Here is a 21,707-nt window from a genome sequence, read left to right on the forward strand (position 1 = left end):
TTTTTGCCCCTATCATATCTAAAATTATGTGTAAAGTGATATAACTTATTAACCATACGTATTAGAGACCTAGGGTCTTTTGATTTGATATACTCAGTTTGTGACCTTCAAATTGAGGTCAAGGTCATAGGTTAATTTGACATTCTAGATTTTGACCTTTGCTTTAAATTCATATTTATACATCATAAAGCCATATGAACTGACATTTTAGACTGATTTTAATATTTTAATATCAAAATAGATATTAACTGGTGGAAAGACCTTCAATTGTTCTCTGAACAATTGGTTTTTAATTAGTTATTCTTTTTATTACAATGGCAAATATTTTTTTTTAGGCTAGTGGTACAATCAAGTACTGCAGTAGACAGTAATGGACTCTGGCACTGATTACTTGGTTATATACTCTCAGGTGTTACAATGAGTAAGATATACAGTTGTTTATAAGTTGCACATTGTTTCAAAAAGTGCTGTTTAGAAAGTGTCTAGTGTACGACAAAGTACACTCAGCTTGGCTGCAGATAATGATACCATTCCTCACATATCAAAACAAATGTTTTTCTATTAGAAATATCTTTTAACCACAGAACCATAAACTCATTATTGATAATGGATTATGGATTATTGATTATTGATAATGGATAACATTGCATCTCTTGCCTATCTTTGATCCCTGACCTTGGCCACTGGTGTAACCTGGGATAGATAAGTGATGCAATGTATCCTTATTATCATATTGAATGAATTGTAAAGAATCTCTATTCTGAAATTTTCCAACTGTTTTCACTAATCTGTCAGCTAGTATTTCACTTTTAAGATCTACAATGAAATTGAACCATTCTGTTAGAATGATCAGATTGTTAACAGTAAGGAAGGGTGTCATGTGTACATTATTAATGGCCAGATTGTTAACAGTAAGGAAGGGTGTCATGTGTACATTATTAATGGCCAGATTGTTAACAGTAAGGAAGGGTGTCATGTGTACATTATTAATGGCCAGATTGTTAACAGTAAGGAAGGGTGTCATGTGTACATTATTAATGGCCAGATTGTTAACAGTAAGGAAGGGTGTCATGTGTACATTATTAATGGCCAGATTGTTAACAGTAAGGAAGGGTGTCATGTGTACATTATTAATGGCCAGATGCAGTTTCACTTTCTAGTAATTAGTATAAATCACATTTACAGTCATTAACTTATCACTGTATCAGTATATGACAATATCAATTGCTATTCTATTGTTAACTACTGTGTTTTCTATTATTTTGTTTATATTATTTTCAGGTACATGTTACTTGGTGGGTTTAGTTTATAGTTTAGTAAAGACATTAGAATAGACAATAGAATTATATTGAAGCCATAAATAGCCAATCAACAGTGGTAGCAGAGCTTATAAAGATGGCAACAGCACCTAGTTACAAGAACCCACCAGGTTTGACCAAAGATAAAAGTTATCAACAATGGAAAAATGAAGTTAAAATGTGGCAACTCGTGACAGATCTTGACAAGAAGAAGAGAGGTTTGGCTTTAGCTTTGTCGCTACAAGGAAAACCAAGGGAAGTAGCCCTAGAAGTAGATCCCACTGATTTAAATGTTGATGAAGGAGTAGATAAGCTGATAACTGAGTTGGACAAGCTTTTTGAGAAGGATAAAATAGATCAGGCTTATGCTGCATATACTGTATTTGATAAATTCCACAGAATAGATGATGTAAGCATGTCTGATTATATCATTGAGTTTGAGCAGAGATACAATAAATGTAAGAAATATGAAATGGTACTTCCAGATGCAATTCTAGCTTTTAAACTTCTTGACAATGCTGGGTTAAGTCAAAGTAATCTTCAGCTGGCATTAACTGCATGTTCTGACCTTAAATTCGACACAATGAAATCTGCTTTGAATAGGATATTTGCATCAAAATCTCAAAATTTTCCTGGAGAACAAGACTCTGTTGTAACTGTTAAAGAAGAATCAGCTTTTGTCAGTGATGGGTATTATCAGAGAGGTCGAAGTTCAAGAAGAAATTTTCCTCGTAATCGAGCTGATAGATCAACCAACTCTAGTAGACTTAAGACTAAAATGAATCCAGTCTTTAATGGAAATGTCTCAAGATGTAAAATATGTGATTCCAAATTTCATTGGGTCAAGGATTGTCCTCACAAGCAGCTAGATGTGAATTTAACAGAACATGAGAGTGATGAGTTAAATGAAATTGTAAATATAACATTATTTACCTCCGCACAAGAATTTAAACCTCTAACAGTGTTTGTCGCAGAAGCCTACAATGCTGCAGTTATTGATACTGCATGTTCCAAGACAGTGTGTGGTTCTAAATGGTTATACGAATTTGTAGAATCACTTGATCCAGGACTTGATCAACTTACTTGTAATGAAAGTCATGTACCATTCAAATTTGGTGATGGACAAACAGTATATTCATATCAGAAAGTGAAAATTCCAGCACTTATTGGATCAGTTAAGTGCTCAATTGAAACAGAAGTGGTGGATTGTGAAATACCGTTATTGTTAAGTAAAACCTCTCTGAAAAGAGCAAGCACTATCCTAGATCTCAGAAATGACAAGGTTACCATGTTTGGACAATTAGTGGATGTAAACCTAACTTCAAGTGGTCATTACTGTATCAACATTAAAGACAAGCAATTCACAAACAGAAATAAGAATGAGAGTGAGGAGGTTTTGATCATTGACACAAAATTATCTTTTAAGAAGAAAAAGGAGATTCTTTTAAAGTTGCATAAGCAGTTTGGACATGCATCATCAGATAAACTTTTATCCCTGTTGCAAAGTACTGGTTCTGTTGATTCTGAAACAAAGACCATTCTTAAAGATATCTGCACAAAGTGTTTAATTTGCCATAAGTTCAAGCATCCAAAAGCTAAACCAGTGGTTGCCTTTTCACATGCAAATGATTTCAATCAAATTGTGGCAATGGACCTTCATGAAATTGACCATAACTTTTATTATCTACATGTTATTGACTTATTTAGCAGATTGAGTGCAGCTGCAATCATCAGAAGAAAGGACTCTAAAGTCATTGTAGATAAGTTCATGCAGATATGGGTTGGCGTTTATGGTGCACCTGAAGTTGGTGTTTACACAGATAATGGAGGTGAATTTAATTCACAGATATTTAGAGACATGGCAGAAAACTTGAACATGTCAGTTAAAACAACAGCAGGATATAGTCCTTGGTCCAATGGTGTAGTGGAAAGACACAACGCAACGCTTACAGAAACAATCAATAAAATGAGAGAAAGTTCTAACCTTTCATGGGAGACTTCCGTCAGTTGGGCAGTTCATGCTAAGAACAGTTTGTTGAATGTCTATGGCTACAGTCCATATCAAATAGTTTTTGGAAGGAACCCAAACATGCCATCGTCTATAGTTAACAAGCCTCCTGCATTAGAAGGTACAACAATTAGTAATGTTATGGGAAAGCATTTAGTTGGCTTACATGAAGCTAGAAAAGCATTTATTGCCGCAGAATCCTCTGAGAAAGTAAGAAGGGCACTACGTAAGCAAATCCGGCCTTCAGGAGAAAAATTCAAAAATGGTGACAAAGTTTTCTTCCTACGAGACAATCAGTGGAAAGGACCAGGTTGGGTAATTGGTCAAGATAACGTAGTTGTTTTTGTAAGATATGGAGGTACATATGTGCGTGTACATGAAAGTAGAATAAAAAGAGACATTGATGTTGAAAGAAAACAAAAGATTATTCATAAGCATACAGCAAAGTCAACTCCTGTGCGTAAGCCTCAAGCTGCAACATATAACAACACTGAACCAGATCATGACTTAGTATACTATGAGAGTGACGATGAAGAGCCTCATCAAAATGATACTGAGAATGATGAAAATCAAGAAAATGTTGAAGAATCTGCAGACGAAAGTGCTGATCAAGATGATAGTCATGCTGGTAGCTTGAATGGTAGTGTGAATGGTGAAAATGGTCCTGAGTCTGAAGGGAGAGACAGTTTTGATTTGGAAAATCAGGCAGATAATGATATACATGAGGAAAGTATGGAACATAATCCTGAGTCCCAGGAAAATGATTGTATGAAATTAAAGAAGGATCAGATAGTGAATTTTAAAATCCCTGGTGAAAATGACACAAGAGAAGCAATAATTTTAGGCAGGGCAGGAAAGGCTACAACTGTTAAAAAGAGCTGGTATAATATAGAATACAATCAGCCAGAAAATATGAGAGGTGATCAGATATCAATTGATCTAAGAACAGTCAATGATTTGAAAGTTGTTAACCAGTCAGATGACTTGAATGAAGATGTACTTTTAAGTGATATTGATTTTACTGAGGCTAGAGAGGCAGAACTGGATAACTGGAGAAAGCACAATGTTTTTGAAGAAGTTGAAGACAATGGTCAAAACTGTATTTCAACAAGATGGGTTTACACTTTGAAAGAATTAGAGAACGAATTTCATAGAAAAGCTAGATTGGTAGCAAAAGGTTTTGAAGAAGACAGTCTAGATGAGATACCAAAGAATTCACCAACATGTGAAAAGCAGTCTCTACGACTAATTTTATTAATTATTGCTAGTAAAAGATGGTCAATTAATTCTGTGGACATTAAAACTGCTTTTCTTCAAGGAGAGAAAATGCAAAGAGAAGTCTACTTGAGACCTCCTAAAGAAGTTAAAGCAACTGGTAAAGTCTGGCGCCTTAACAAATGTGTATATGGTCTTGTTGATGCATCCTTAAAGTGGTATGAAAAAGTTAAAGCAACATTGCTAGATTGTGGAGGAACAGTGTCCAAAATTGATTCAGCAGTTTTTTATTGGTATAATGAAAAAGGTTTGACTGGTGTTCTAGCAGTTCATGTAGATGACTTTCTTTGGGCAGGATCCAGTACCTTTGAGAAAAGTGTTGTGTCCAGAATTAGGGATATGTTCAAGGTAGGGAAAGAATCCTGTGAGTCTTTCAAATATTTAGGTCTTGACCTCAGCCAAGAAAATGAAACTATTGTTCTCAGCCAGCAAGACTATGTCAGAATGTTAAAGACGGTTTTAATAGATAAAGACAGAGTTAAAACATCTCCTCTTTCATCATCAGAACAGACACTCATTCAGATCATCGTCCTAGTGAAAACAGCAACATTACACATATACAGCCATGTTCAGTTCTCCTTAAAGACATTTTGGTTTTTGGTGACACAGTACAACACTGTCGCATTTCAAAATGTGAGACCAAAGGCTGCAAAACTTGTGCTATTTTAATTACAGATGCTGAATTCACTAGCAATTTGACCAAGAAGTCATATTTTACCAGAAGTTACGATGATCTGAATTGTAAATCGATAAATGTCGTCTACGGATTAGAGTGCAACCTTTGCGGATTGGTATACGTCGGTGAAACGAAAGGAAGGCTAAACAAACGGATGTGCGGTCATAGATCAGACATTAACCTCAATGCTAACGACATTCTATACCAGCATTTCAATCAGCCCGATCATTCCATCGTTTCTATGACAGTTCGCATTATCGAAAAGATATACCATAGCTCTAACAATCCTAATCTTTCAACGACTCTCCGTAGACAAAAAGAAGACTACTGGATTAGACAATTGGGAACTGCAACACCGTATGGCTGCAATGACAAAATTGATGGTATAGGTATTCTATCTAGTCCTTCGTGTAACTCGGTGAATGTGATGAATATTTTCAACTCGACTCCTCGACGTAGACGCAGTCATGGTCATCGTCATTATACATCACCCTCTCTGCATGATGTCTCTATTAATGACTTGCTGCCATTCATACAAAAACCGTTAGGTATTCATCACATTCGCACGAAACTTTATTCATTACCCCTTTCAAAACTTCATTCTCTGTTCAATTTATGTTTGGAATCCACTGTTACAAACCCTCATTCAAACCAATACAAACTTCAAGCTATAATTTCGGATATTGCAAGTCACAGACTTTTCAAGCCAGTTCGCATTGGAAAAGATGAAAAAGAGAAAAGATATTTTCTAAATCTTTCCTTTGCCAACAAAGGTCTCGATGGCGTCAACCTTGGCAATATCCTTCATCATAAATTAGTTCAATCGAAAATACCTCCTTATTTTAAAGACCAGTCTGTACCAATAATTTCTTATACCTATACCAAACCTATTGCAACTAAAATTTTCAATTACAAACGCGTTTTGCAGGATCTCGATATTGACGACTTCAAGTCTAAACCTCCTGATTGCACTTGTGCTAGTTCCCAATTCACATATAATCCCGCTGGCCACGTTATTACCGGTGACCTTAACATTGTTAATAACACTTCTCTACGAAACGTGTTATCGAAAGGTCCGAAATATCGTGAGCCTAAATCCATCAATTGGAAATACAACTTTAAAATTTTGATGGATTCAGTCGAGGATTATGCCAGGCAATGGGCTAAGCGCGAGAAGGAAGACGTAGACACTCTATCCGAATGGATAAAGGCAGTGAGGTCCTTAATACAAATCAGAATTAAGAAACTGAATGGGTCCATCAATGCCCATGCTACGTCAATTTTTAAAGACCCAAACGTTGTTAAACACCTATCCGACCTCCATGATAAATATGTTGTTGTCCCCGCAGACAAAGCCCCAAATAACATCGTTTTTGTCTGTAAAAGTCATTACATTAATTGCTTGATAAACGAATTAGGTATAGACAATTCACTTGGAAACTCAACATATACCCTCACGACACTTACCAAAGAGGAAATCCTGGATAATCATAGGTCTGTTCTTTGTTCCTTTGGTATTTCAACCAAAGATGAAGAACTGGATCTTCCATCACTGTATTGGATACCTAAACTACATAAGTGTCCTTACAAACAGCGGTATATTGCTGGGTCTTCCAAGTGCTCCACAAAACCTCTTTCTAAATTATTAACATCCATTTTATCAGCAATCAAAGACGGGCTTCAAAGTTATTGTGAAACTGCCTATTCTAGAGGTGGCGTGAATCAGATGTGGATACTTAAAAATTCCAAAGATCTTTTAGAGTACATACAATCTAACTCTCTTTCATCTTGTAACAGTATTAAAACATTTGACTTCTCTACTCTTTACACAAGTATTCCACATTCCAAACTTAAAGACAAATTAAAAGAGTTGGTATTACTTTGCTTCATAAAAAAGAATGGCCAACGTAGATACAAGTATCTTGTCTTAGGGAGGGATAAATCCTACTTTGTAAAGAATCACTCTGATTCAAACAAAAAATTCTCTGAAACCGATATTATCAAGATGCTTGATTTCTTGATTGACAACATATTTGTTACGTTCGGAGGACGTGTTTTTCAACAGACTGTCGGCATACCAATGGGAACAAACTGTGCCCCTCTACTTGCTGACTTGTTTCTTTATTATTATGAGGCTGACTTCATGCAGGAACTTCTTAGGAAGAAAGATAAGAAGTTAGCAATATCCTTTAACTCTACTTTCCGCTATATAGATGACGTTCTTTCACTAAACAATTCAAAATTTGGTGACTATGTGGAACGCATCTATCCCATCGAATTGGAGATAAAGGATACTACAGATACAGTTAAGTCAGCTTCATATCTTGACTTACATCTAGAAATTGACAATGAGGGTCGGTTGAAGACAAAACTTTACGACAAAAGAGATGATTTCAGCTTTCCAATTGTGAACTTTCCATTTCTAAGTAGCAACATTCCAGCAGCACCTGCATACGGGGTATATATCTCTCAATTGATACGATATTCCCGTGCTTGCATTTCCTATCATGATTTTCTTGATAGAGGGTTACTGCTCACAAGGAAGCTATTAAATCAAGAGTTCCAAATGGTGAAGTTGAAATCATCCCTTCGTAAATTTTACGGACGCCATCACGAGTTGGTTGACCGTTATGGAATAACCATTTCACAAATGATATCGGATATGTTCCTCACGTCGTAACTACAATCCCCTTCCCTTTCATGAATTTGACCTACCGAATTAGACTATTTACCGGATTTGTAATCACATAAGCAACACGACGGGTGCCGCATGTGGAGCAGGATCTGCTTACCCTTCCGGAGCACCTGAGATCACCCCTAGTTTTTGGTGGGGTTCGTGTTGTTTATTCTTTAGTTTTCTATGTTGTGTCATGTGTACTATTGTTTTTCTGTTTGTCTTTTTCATTTTTAGCCATGGCGTTGTCAGTTTGTTTTAGATTTATGAGTTTGACTGTCCCTTTGGTATCTTTCGTCCCTCTTTTAAGGTCAAAAATAGGACAATTATTATGGTTAGCAAGACAAACACGTCCAGACATTGCGTTTGATGTTGCTGCTATTTCATCAAAAATTAAGTCTAGCACTATTGAAGATCTAAAGAAAGTCAATAAAATAATTAGGAAGGTGCAAAACGATCCCGTTTCACTGCAATTCCAGAATCTTGGACATGATGTGAAATTTATTTTGTTCAGTGATGCATCATTTGGAAATCTTCCAGATGGTGGAAGTCAGGGTGGTTATGTTGTGTTTTTGATGGGCGATGATGGTAAAGTGAACCCAATCACTTGGCAGTCTAAGAAATTAAGAAGAGTTGTACGTAGTACTTTAGCAAGTGAAGCCTTGGCCTTAGCTGATGGTGTGGACTGTGTTATATCTTTAGCAGCTCTGTTTAAGGAATTAATGCATAATGAGAACGATTTGATGCATACTCCAGTAGATTGTTTCGTTGACAACAAAGACCTTTATCATGCAATATACTCTGATAAACCTGTTGGAGAAAAGAGATTGAGGGTGGAGATCAATGCAATAAAGCAATTACTTCAAGATGGAGAGCTTAAAGAAGTAAAATGGATTCAGACAAATGAACAAATCGCCAATGTTCTTACAAAGCATGGTGCTTCTGGACAAGACATTTTACGTTGTTTTGAAAAAGGACTTTTGAATTCAAGCCTTTTGTAATTAGTGCAACTGACAATAAAAAAAAGGAGAACAAAGATCAGATAAATACTTGATACTATGACATTTTAATTGCCTTCATTTTCATTTTTATTTGGACATTAACATTTCTAGTGAAAAGAGAAAAGGATTAGATTGTTAACTACTGTGTTTTCTATTATTTTGTTTATATTATTTTCAGGTACATGTTACTTGGTGGGTTTAGTTTATAGTTTAGTAAAGACATTAGAATAGACAATAGAATTATATTGAAGCCATAAATAGCCAATCAACACTATCACCTCTTATTTCTTGTACAAATTGTATACTGTAAATTCAGAAATTATTGCGCACATTTATTATTGCGATTTTGTCATTTTACACTTGAATGCGATTTTAATTTTTACGATTTTGAGAAAAAGGCATGCTTAATTCAGTTAAAATATTACAAAATGCGAGTTTTAATTATTGCGTTTACAACTCCGTCGCATTATTGGCAATAATAAAAACCTCGCAATAATTTCTGAATTTACAGTATGCAAATGGCATTTTTGTGCAAATAGAAACAAAGAAACCTAATCTATAATTTTTTTATGTAAATTAGCTATTATGATGGGCTTTCAGAAAGTAAGCTCAACCCCATAACTAGTAAATGTAAAATCTGAAATTTATAAAAAATTGTGAGACAAATATTTGTTATTTAAATTACACAACATCTAACTTCATCCCTCTCTTGGGCAACTCTTATATGGACTCCTCATATATGAATTTACTGGTAGTATAAACATGATAATAGCCATTTACTATACTGACAATTCAATGATTGTACAAGCCTGGAATCAGATAAACCTATCACAATGGGAAGTCTATAGCAGTGAACCCAACAAAATTCCTAGCACCATCAACTCCTATAGTGTGAATGAAGAGAAAATTAATTATTGTATGTATACCTTTAGGTGCACACCATTATATCTTTATGTATGTTTGTAAACCTATTGGTGAAATGCCAAACTTCTCAATTCAATTACTCTCCTTAAAGTGTTTTTAATGATAGAAAATTACAATACCTCAAATTACAGTGGAAACTTTAGGATTAATACAGGAATTTTTGTAACTAATTATGTTGAAATCAATTGAATTCAATGTAAATTTGAAAATTTGATAATATGTATTATTTTTTTTCTACAATACATGTTTAGAGTGGTCGTGTGACAGGACTTGTGGATTTAATTAAAGTGGATAAGATATGTTAATACACCTGGATGGCAGACTAAACACCCCCACTGATACAACAACACCTGCAAATGGAATTTAACTTTTTATCTACCTCTTATGTTTGCTTTTCCAACAGGAATCTGCTAAATGTTTACTATATTCCATCTGGGGTTCATTGAATAAGTTTGCAAAATATTTGCTTGCATAATGATTTAATATAATAAACACTGGAGTTAGTAATAACATATTTCTCACTTACTTTGAGATCCCTCCTATAAAACAACATACATAAAGCCTCAATAAAAAGATCAACCCTTAAAAATAACATACTAAAGCCCTAACAAATTTATGATCACCCCTCTACAATAACATTAAAAAGCTTCAACCAATTGGAACCCCCTCAATATAATTACAAGCCTCAATAGATTCAGATCCGCCTTCAATTACATCATTGAGAGTCCCCCCTACAGCTCAGTATTTTTTCACATTTCAACAATATTTTTCTTCAATGGTCAAAATTACCATTACTGAAAGAACTGTACATATCAATATTATGTAGTCAAGTGACCTATACTGTCAATATTCATGTATAATATTGAAACCTGATACAAAATATCTGGGAAACATGGATAACCGAAAAAAAAATGAAAGTGTTAAATTGTATAGAAGTGTCATTTTTTTTATCATTCATATTTCATTAACATAAATCGTCAGAAACATGCATGAAATTTTTGCCACTGGATGTTAAGCAACAATCATCAACATATAATTGTCCTGTGTTGTGTACCATGGAAAATAAATATTTTTTTGACTTGGAAATTTTTAAAGCATTGGATCTGTTTTGTTCATAAAAAACACCATGAAGTAAATTCAGAATAATAAACCATAAGCCATCAATTAACACCTTGTAAAAAAACAGTAAATTCAGTATAAAATGGAGAAAAAAATCACACTTAATTCACTGTAATTATCAATAACAAATAATTGTTGTCACAATCTGTCAAAAAATCTATAAGTTCAATACCACAGGGCACTCTGTTACAATGGATGTTGCTGTAAATCTTAATTAATGATAGTAACATGAGTTATCTCCCATGAGCTATACATTCATGAAGAAAACATACTTCTCGTTAATTATAATCAGCCAAAATGATTAACAAAACATGAGAAAAAGCATTTCTGAAGACAACATTAATGTCCTCTCCGTATAATCTCAGTCTTATGGACACAAATATTTAAATTCACAAGCATTTGGGCCACAATTGGAACACTAGCAGATAAATATTAGCATCATGAGTGTTATGTAGAGTTATGTTTAGTGACAATATTAGAAGCCTGGTATCTTTGATGAGTTGGTGTCTGTGAGATTTAAACTTGGTTTTGAAATTATTACTGTAACTTACTGACTCGATACCATTTTTTCCCTTGGGTACGCCTCAAGTCAGGGCAATAGTAGCTGCGGAACCGTAGCTCTTAGGTCCTTATGTTATTTTTTACCGCAAATAGTCCAAAAATAACATAAGGACCTAAGAGCTACGGTTCCGCAGCTAGGGCAATAGTTGCACCTCAGAGGACAATAAACTTACTATTCCACTGCAGGTACTCAGTCAATAATTATAAATTGTTATATATCTAGAACTTCCATCTCTGAAACATTCATAGGGATAAGCTCAATTATTTGTATAATTATGTACCTAATAGTAGATTAGCAGCAGGGACATGTCTTCTGACTGGGAGAATATTCCTGTATTAAATAGAGGTCAAGAAGTTTGCGTTTCTTGCACTTTCAATATAAGCCATCTAAAGTACAGAAAAAAAGCTGGATTTCTTTATTACTAGAAAACTAAAGAACACCTGGATATTGTGTTTAATTATTAGAGAACTAATTAGGAGAAAAGGTGAATGCTCCTTATTACTTCAGATAACAATCAAACTTACAGGATTATCAATATGGTGTTTGTAATGACTAAGTTTACATTTTTCTAAAGGTTTTCATCAAAACTACACATTCATGATGATTTTTATCTTTTCAAATCATATTCTTGTGACTCAAATTCAATTTAAACTTAAAAACATTTTAATTTGAATTTAAATTCTAAAGTAGATATGTAATCATGTGAATTTTCTCACCAGAAACAAGTATTTAACTTCAAAGGTTTTCTTTTAACACAGGTAAAAAGTCACCTGGTATGGTGATGATTCGTGTGATGGACACACGTCAAACTCATGCCATTTCTTGGCCTTTGCAGCTTTAAAAAAAAATGTCAATAAAAAAACATTGGCTACTAAATAAATCCTATAAATCTCTTTGCTGGGTGTTGAATTTCTTTATATAAAAAGACATTATTTATTTTTGACATTGTTTCTAGTGTTCAATGATGATAAATAATTCTGCAACTGAAGTGCGTAAAAATCAATGAGGATTTCTAATGTCAGATAGCAAATTATTTGAATTAAAGAATCTCTGTGATAAATATGTGGTTGACTGACATGTCATTGCACACTAATTCCTTATGGAAGAAAGAACTAAGAGCTGAGTGGACATGATAAATTCTTAGGAAGAATAAGCTTGACCTCAGTGTTACACCAACTTTTGTCAGATAATTATGAATTCTAAGGTCATCATGTACAATTTCATTACAATCCAATAATATTAGCTGAAAGTTACATTCGTTTATATGTACTACAGAGAAAAACTATCAGGACTTAAATCAAGTGTAAAAACAAAGTGAAATTAGTAATGGGTTTGTAGTCTCTGTAGCCACAACAATAAGGACACAGCGTGATCAAAGAAAAGTGTATTCTGATAAATTCTCTCAATATCAAATTGGTTTATCTAAAACACAGCTTAGAAACTATAAAAAAAACATGTCTTCATAGTAAATATGATTGCTCTCAGAAAACAATTAAAACCACTATCTAATGTTGATTATCTCATGGTATACATTGTATTAAAACCACTATCTAATGTTGATTATCTCATGGTATACATTGTATATAAAACAATTAAAACCACTATCTAATGTTGATTATCTCATGGTATACATTGTATATAAAACAATTAAAACCACTATCTAATGTTGATTATCTTATGGTATACATTGTATATAAAGCAAGAAAAGGACAATTATTGTATGAAGTTGTTATCTTTTGTTTTGGCCAATCTTAACACCTTCATTAACAAATAAACAAGGAGAGTTACTCTTACATATTTTTTTTATACAATGCTAATTACTTCTTTATTTCAAAATAATCTAAAAAAAAACAATTTAATCATAAACTGGACTTAAATATGTGATTATTATGGAATACCTATCAACGATAATTAAGGGGAAAACTCTAAATTAGCACGTTAACAGATTTGATGATTATATTTCTAGCCCTATTATAGATTTCACAATAACAATTATCTTTTGATTTGGGAACAATTAGTTAATTTGTATCGTCAGCATCATAGAGTCTGAAAGACCATGTAATTAGAGGCAATATTTATTTTGCTTCAGTGGAGTGAAGAGAAAAAGTAATCTATTGAGGAATCAAGTTAGAATGGGATGATACCATGTGCTAAGAAAATACCAATATCTGCCTGCAGCATTTATCCAAATCACATTTTTGTATGCCAAATTCATTTTCCTATTAATTTCCATACAGCTTTTCCAATCTTTTGATTAACTGGCACATCTCAGATATCTGATTTGGTCGAAAATGTCCTCTTTACTTAATTGCTATTCTTCTAGAAAAATGTCTTGTCACATAAATATCCACGGGGAAAAGGAGACATTTATTCCTGATTGTTCATTTCACTTAAGAAAAAACAGAGCTAAAAGGTAACATTAATAATGAATTTACTAAGTGATAAAATATAAACAGTGCTATAGAATGCATACCGACCATGCCGTGGTGTAGTGGTTAGTATATCACACTACTAACACAAATGTTTTTGTGTGATCCCTGTTTCGTGGCGAAAATTTCAGGGACAGAATTTTGGGCTCTTCCTTGACACCATTTGTGAGTATGGTCTTGAGAAACGATGATAGCCCATTAGATTTGAACGATAAATTAAGAGAGAGCCATAATCTCTTGCACGTAAAAGACACCCTTTTTCGAAAAAGAGCAGGCTAATGCTGCTACAAGGCAGTACTTGCACCCACAAAGTGGAAAGGGATTAATACAAGGCACAATCACTTGTTTCCCAATCCACTATAAATAGATATAGGAAGATCTTGTATGAGTGCCAATGAGACAACTCTCCATCCAAATAACAATAAATATGTTTAAACTTTACCAACCATGCAAGACCCTAATGGGTACACATATAGCCAAGATTGTTAAAAATAAAACTCGTCAACTTTGCAAATTGTTTTAGGTCCCTAAAATTGTTATCATCTGACCTCTATTGTCTCTTTCCCATGACATGTTTTCAAGTTTTAGACCACTTTGTCTTTTTTATTTGTGGTAAATATATGTCAACTTAACATCTTCACATGTTTAAGTTAAATAATGACTATAAAAATAAGTATGGTTATGTTCTTCTCATATATGTTATGATGGTATGATACTAAACCCCTAACGGGAAGGATTGTACCTGATATTCATATGATAAAATCATAATCTTTCAATCAGTTTAATTGAAGTCTGGAGCTGGCATGTCAGTTAACTGCTAGTAGCCTGTTGTTATTTATGTATTATTGTCATTTTGTTTATTTTCTTTGGTTACATCTTCTGACATCAGACTCGGACTTCTCTTGAACTGAATTTTAATGTGCGTATTGTTATGCGATTACTTTTCTACATTGGCAAGAGGTATAGGGGGAGGGTTGAGATCTCATAAACATGTTTAACCCTGTCCCAAGTCAGGAGCCTCTGGCCTTTGTTAGTCTTGTATTATTTTAGTTTTAGTTTCTTGTGTACAATTTGGAAATTAGTATGGCGTTCATTATCACTGAACTAGTATGTATTTGTTTAGGGGCCAGCTGAAGGACGCCTCCAGGGGTGCGGGAATTTCTTGCTACATTGAAGACCTGTTCGTGACCTTCTGCTGTTGTTTTTTCTATGGTCGGGTTGTTGTCTCTTTGACACATTCTTAATTTTATCTGTGAACATTATTAGTTAGTTTAAGTTGACCAGCATTAGTTTGTTTACAAAACATTACTTAGTTTACAGCATGTTTATCCTCGACAAGTACATATATATACATTTATATGAACCTGATTTATGTATTCATCACATTTTTGATTAATTGATTGTTGCTTGCTTAACATCCATTAACTTTTTGATCTGAATGTCACTTATTAACCACATTTTTTTTATTAGAAATAATAGTAATAAAGGTTTTTAAGGAGTTAATTGATTTGAAAACTCAGTCTTTCAATCCCAAACTTAACAATGAAGGACTTGATTCCTTTTAAGACTGAGCACATCAATATACAATGTTATTTTTGTTATTATTGTCTGGTAGTTTATCTCTCAGTACCAATATCAGTAGGAAATCTGTTTATCTCTTTATGTCCTATTAAGAAATCAATTTAACATTGAGATCATTAATTACCAATGGAATGAAATCATCATCATCATCGGTGTCTACAAACTACTAATCATAATGTCAACCTCCTAGTCTGCCATTAACAACACTATTTATACAACAACTTTCTACAAAGATTTCTCCAAAGAAATTCTAAGGAATAGTTTACACTCACAGAGCCTGACTAATGAATGTTTATATTTTCTATCTAATACACTGATAAAAGTAGAATAATAGTAAAAAAAATATGTCACTTAGCAACTTCATTATCATTAGAACAACTGTGACCCTGATCATCCCAACTATACCATAATCACTGACCCCTGAAACTAAGGTCACATCATCCCAACTATACCATAATCACTGACCCCTGAAATCAAGGTCACATCATCCCAACTATACCATAGTCACTGACCCCTGAAATCAAAGTCACATCATCCAAACTATACCATTATCACTGACCCCTGAAATCAAAGTCAAATCATCCAAACTATACCATAATCACTGATCCCTGAAATCAAGGTCACATCATCCCAACTATACCCCAATCACTGAACCCGAAATCAAAGCCACATAATCCAAGCTATATCAAGATCACTAACCCCTGAAGTCAAGGTTGCATAATCCAACTTTACCATAAAAACTTGTCCCTGAAATCAAGGTTGCATCAACAAAAAACTAAAGGTAGAGTCTTCAAAAATAAATAACAAGAATGTGTCCAAAGTACACGGATGCCCCACTTGCATAATCATTTTCCGTGTTCAATGGAGCGTGAAATTGGGTAAAAAATATAATTTGGCATTAAAAGTAGAAAGATCATACAATAGGGAACATGTGTACTAAGTTTCAAGTTGATTGGACTTCAGCTTCATCAAAAACTACCTTGACCAAAAACTTTAACCTGAAACTTGCACTTTCATTTTCCATGTTCAGTGGACCATGAAATTGGGGTCAAAAGTATAATTTGGCTTTAAAATTGGAAAGATCATATCATAAGAACCATGTGTACTAAGTTTCAAGTTGATCAGACTTTAGCTTCATAAAAAACTACCTTGACCAAAAACTTTAACCTAAAACTTGCACTTTCATTTTCTATGTTCAGTGGACCATGAAATTGGGGTCAAAAGTAATTGGCTTTAAAATTGAAAAGATCATATCATGTGGAACATGTGTACCAAGTTTCAAGTTGATTGGACTTCAGCTTCATTAAAAACTACCTTGACCAAAAACTTTAACCTGAAGTGGGACGAATGGATGGACGGATGGACAGACAAACGGACAGACGGACGGACGCACAGACCAGAAAACATAATGCCCCTCTACTATCGTAGGTGGGGCATAAAAATCATCAGCTATAAAATATGTGACATGACAAAAACCCAATTGCATGACAAAACTGTTATAATTAAAGACTTATAAATCAGAAGAACTGCTTGAAAACATTTAAATTTATCACTTCCTATCAACATGATCAACTGCCTTCAGAATACATAATAAATTCATATTCAAACCTTTTCTCTTCGACATTTAATACTTTCAGTTTCTAACATTCTATATAAAATTTATACTGTGAAGATCAGTTTTTATGACAAGAATATGAAATAAGCTAGTGAATAAATGTTTTTATACATATATATGCAAATTAAAACAATGTAGTCATTCTGTTTTGGTTTGCTTTCTACTTTTGATGGATAGTACCACAAAAAACAACAAAAATTAAGTATTTATGATAATTAGAAAAGTCTTGTTTTTATAATCTATTTTTTATACATTAATGGCCAATTAAATTTTTTTCTAGATCTTAAAATCTACGTCTGCCATAAAAATTGACCTGAGCCATTTGTCTGTCCTGATAAATGATGATAGATTGGGAGAGGGATCGACCACATCTGAATACAAAGTAGGATTCAATATATCTATAGGCTGACGAAGAAATAAACAAATCTCCAGGTAATAAAGAATGTATATAATAACCTGAATGACGTTAAAAAACAACACTTCTACATTGTACATATTTGTGAATTAAAGTGTTGTTAGGTCTCTTGTTGAACTGTTTTTTACATTTGAATTCTTGGATCAGTGATAATTGATGTAAATATTTAGATAGGCTGTGAATTTTACTTTTTCCATACATTATAGACAACAACTATTGCTGCATGAACTTTGAACTTAGAATACAGGATTTATTAGTTTTAATTTTTTAACATATGAAAAATCAGTTTTAATTTGATGCATATGAATCACTATAATTCACTACAAGCAATGTAATTAAGCATTTAAAGTCTAAAAATCTTACTTTTCATCTTATCACAATGCATCAGAATTTCTTTAAGAATTTTGCAATGAAACTATAAATTTATTGATGAGAAACAAACTCCACTAGTATTGATGATTGTACTGTGCATACATTATACCATATAAGCCATAAGTCTGATACTCCAGACTAGTTAAATGTTTATTGGGACTAGTAAGTATTTGTTTAGACACATAATTAAATTGTTAAAATATTGGTCTTCAGACTAGTAGTTGAAATAGACTTGTAATAAGCAATTTATATTAGATTATTAGTGACTTTATTGTAGATATTCATCTTGATACTTGATTTAAGGGGTTATTAAGAGAGAAGTTGTATAATCTTGGATTTACTCTTGAGGTTCCATAATAACTGCAATGTCTTAAATGGTAGAACAATTAAGTTAAGCTATAAACAAAGTGAATATAATTATATAAGTGTTGGTTTAATTTTATTATACATTGCTGAACAAATTGGATTTTCCCATATATATGCAATTTTAGTTATATGATGAAAATTTACACTCATGATAAATCTTCTCACTAGAAAAGTTGCAAGGAGTTGCAAGGATTTAACATGTTCTACTGCACCCAACCAAATATAAATCCACTGTTTAGACTGGTAACTACAGTAACCCAGTCACATAACAAGAAAGTTGCAAGGATGAACATTTTCTACTGCACCCAACCAAATATAAATCTAATGTTAAGACTGGTAACTACAGTAACCCAGTCACACTGTAATGATTTATAAACCACATTTATAAGTAAAAAGGTAGGTGTTATTATAATGGTAACTCTTATTTCAATTTAAATCTTGAAATCTTCATAAATTGAAGTGCTTTATTATTAGAAGTCCATTAATGATTTACCAAAAAATGATTTAATCGACATTTATGAAAGTTTATTTCACAGACAGAAAATTCATGCATATTTTGCTCGTCAGATCATTAAATGACTTCACTTACCTATTAAAAGTTATATAGCCAATGTTTTATGACTCCAGAATTCACAAGAAAATGGATAAGTGAGGGTATAAATTAAGGAGAGGGTTAAATTTTAATCAAATGGATAAATAGTGGGTGTACTAACAAATTACTGATTCATTATCAATAACAGTATTATTGCTTAATTAAAACATGATATGGGAAAATGCAACTAGAATTCCCCAAAAAAGAAGAGTTAAGACAGTTTCTGAATCAATCTTATACTTCCTTCAATCCTTTCAGCATTGTTATATCACCATTGATTACGGAGAGAAGCCTCATTAGTAAGAGAACACTTCCCCTGGGGGGGGAACCTATTGATGACAAGGTCAGATAAAATGTCTTTTTACAAAGATTCCAAACTTCACTTATCAATCAAAAACTTTCAATATGTAATATATCATCTTGTAAATTATAATTTGATTTTTAAAATATATGCACATGATTTGGAAACAATATTGTTTAATGGTATTATCTGGGCCAGTATATATAGTTAGTGATAGTCAACTTTTTTGGGGGAAAATATGCAAAAGCATGTGACATTATAACATAGAACAATTTTAATAGAAACAACTATATAATATATATTGGATTGCTGTAATATTTACCTAAAGGTTCTCCATTATATATCCACTGAATTCTTCCAACTTGGTTTTTCACTTTACATTCAAATGTAACACTGGTTCCCTGAACAACTCTTTTATCTTGTGGAGTAACAGTAAATTCTTGCACAGCAAAAACTGAAAGGAGACAGCAGAAATATATCTATATATGAACTTGCAACCATCTGATTCACACATGTTAAATTAAATCTCCTCATAACAGTTCACACGGACTACCATACACAAAGTCAAATCTCCCCAAACCAGGTCCATACTGATTCTCATAGTTAAATCCAATATCCTCATAACAGTTCAAACAGACTACCATATATACAGCCAAATCTCCCCAAAGCTTGTGCATACTGATTCTCATATATATAGTGGAATCAAATCTCACCAAAACAGGTTCATAGAGATACACATAGTGGAATCAAATCTCCCCAAAACAGGTTCATAGAGATTTACATAGTTAAATCAAATCTCCCCAAAAGTTCATAGATTCACATAGTTAAATCAAATCTCCCCAAAAGTTCATAGATTCACATAGTTAAATCAAATCTCCCCAAATTTCATAGATTTACATAGTTAAATCAAATCTCCCCAAAAGTTCATAGATTCACACAGTTAAATCAAATCTCCCCAAAACAGGTTCATACTTATTCTCAAAGTGAAATCAAATCTCCCAAAAACAGGTTCATACTAATTCTCAAAGTGAAATCAAAATCTCCCCAAAACAGGTTCATACAGATTCACATGTATATATTGAAAAATCTCCCCAAAACAGTTTATACAAATTTACAGACTGGCATTTCAAATTAAATCTCCCCAAAACAGGTTCAGAGATACACATATGAAAACAAATCTCCCAAAACAGGTTCATAGAGATAATATACAAAACATTTCACATACTACAACATTTTGTACAAACTGGTATATAACTACATATACTTCATATATGTTGAATGAATCAAACATAAGAAGGAACTGACCAGGCATATTCAGTGAAACATCAGAAAGTAATTTTTAACTACTTTTTGTGTGTCTTATTTTGATTCTCCTTTTATATTTTGTCTAATGTTGTAGAGATTGATTGTAAGGATTGTTGACATAGTCATAACCTGGTTTTATTTATTTACTTAGAGATAAAAGAGATTTAAGTCAGTATATTGAGGTACTTGTGTATATTATTATGTTGACTATAGCTACTAGAGTACAGTCAAGTTTTCTCCCTTATTTGTCTTGGTAGACTACAAGTAACAATATTGATAAATCACTGTTATTACTGTTTATAACAAACTTCTTCAAGATCTAATTATATCAAAGACACAATTTGTATTACTTTATTTCACTATATGGGTTTAAAGCTTTTCTTTAAAGATAAAATATTTGCTTGTTAAAATATTTGATTTAAGTATGAGAGATTTGGCGAAATGTTTGCATAAGTTACAACCTTTGTAAAACAACAATTAGTATATTAAAGATTCAAATATCAAGAACTTTTTGGAGAAAGTCCACCACTACAAACAAATTGGAAACTAAGAGCACTCTATATGAAGATAGTCTAAGGCTATAGAGGTACCAATTCTTGTACTAGTATATTAACTCTGATCATTAGTTTGTTTGCCTTTTGGCTGCACTCAATCACCAAAAAGATTTACCATTGTGGCAAGCAGCTGTTATTTTACAATTTCAATGTGCAGCAATTTGATAATCTATCTACACAAATCATGGACTGGTATATAATTAACGCTGGTCATATTTAGGAGATATCTATAGGTTTTACTTTCAGAGGGGCAGAAGATACCAAGGGATATTCAAACTAATAAACAACAATATATACATAACAACATAGCTATCTTAAAACTTGTTCCTACCAAAAACCAGGTGCTTTGTATCAGATCCTGCTTCATATGTGACACCCATCATGTTGCTTATAAGGAAGCACAAAATCCAAAATGTCACATTTCAAGAAAAACAAGACAGAATGGTCAATAATATGCATTATCAATTAATTGGCTCTCCTTTTATTAAAAATAAAACACTTCTTAGATCATTACTTTTTATTTTAAAGAACTCATTCTGGCTCTTCAGTGTTTTGGGGAGCAACAAATTCATATAATCTATTCAGTGCAACGAAACTCTAATAGATATTAAAAGACCTCAAATAAATTGTTTTATATATG

The 21,707-nt window shown here is 33.0% G+C and overlaps 1 protein-coding gene across 4 annotated transcripts in view; it reads right to left on the reverse strand.

Annotated features, from left to right (window-relative positions):
* Positions 1–21,707, reverse strand: part of LOC139524913 (nephrin-like) — an 89,693-nt gene that overhangs the window by 25,899 nt on the left and 42,087 nt on the right. For all 4 annotated transcript variants that reach the window (XM_071320080.1, XM_071320078.1, XM_071320079.1 and 1 more), the window contains exon 3: positions 19,531–19,662. In XM_071320080.1, the coding sequence (XP_071176181.1) occupies positions 19,531–19,662 (132 nt within the window). The remainder of the gene's footprint in view (positions 1–19,530; positions 19,663–21,707) is intronic.

The sequence above is a fragment of the Mytilus edulis genome, chromosome 5, assembly GCF_963676685.1.
Source record: "Mytilus edulis chromosome 5, xbMytEdul2.2, whole genome shotgun sequence".
In the NCBI taxonomy this organism is placed as follows: Eukaryota; Metazoa; Mollusca; class Bivalvia; order Mytilida; family Mytilidae; genus Mytilus; species Mytilus edulis.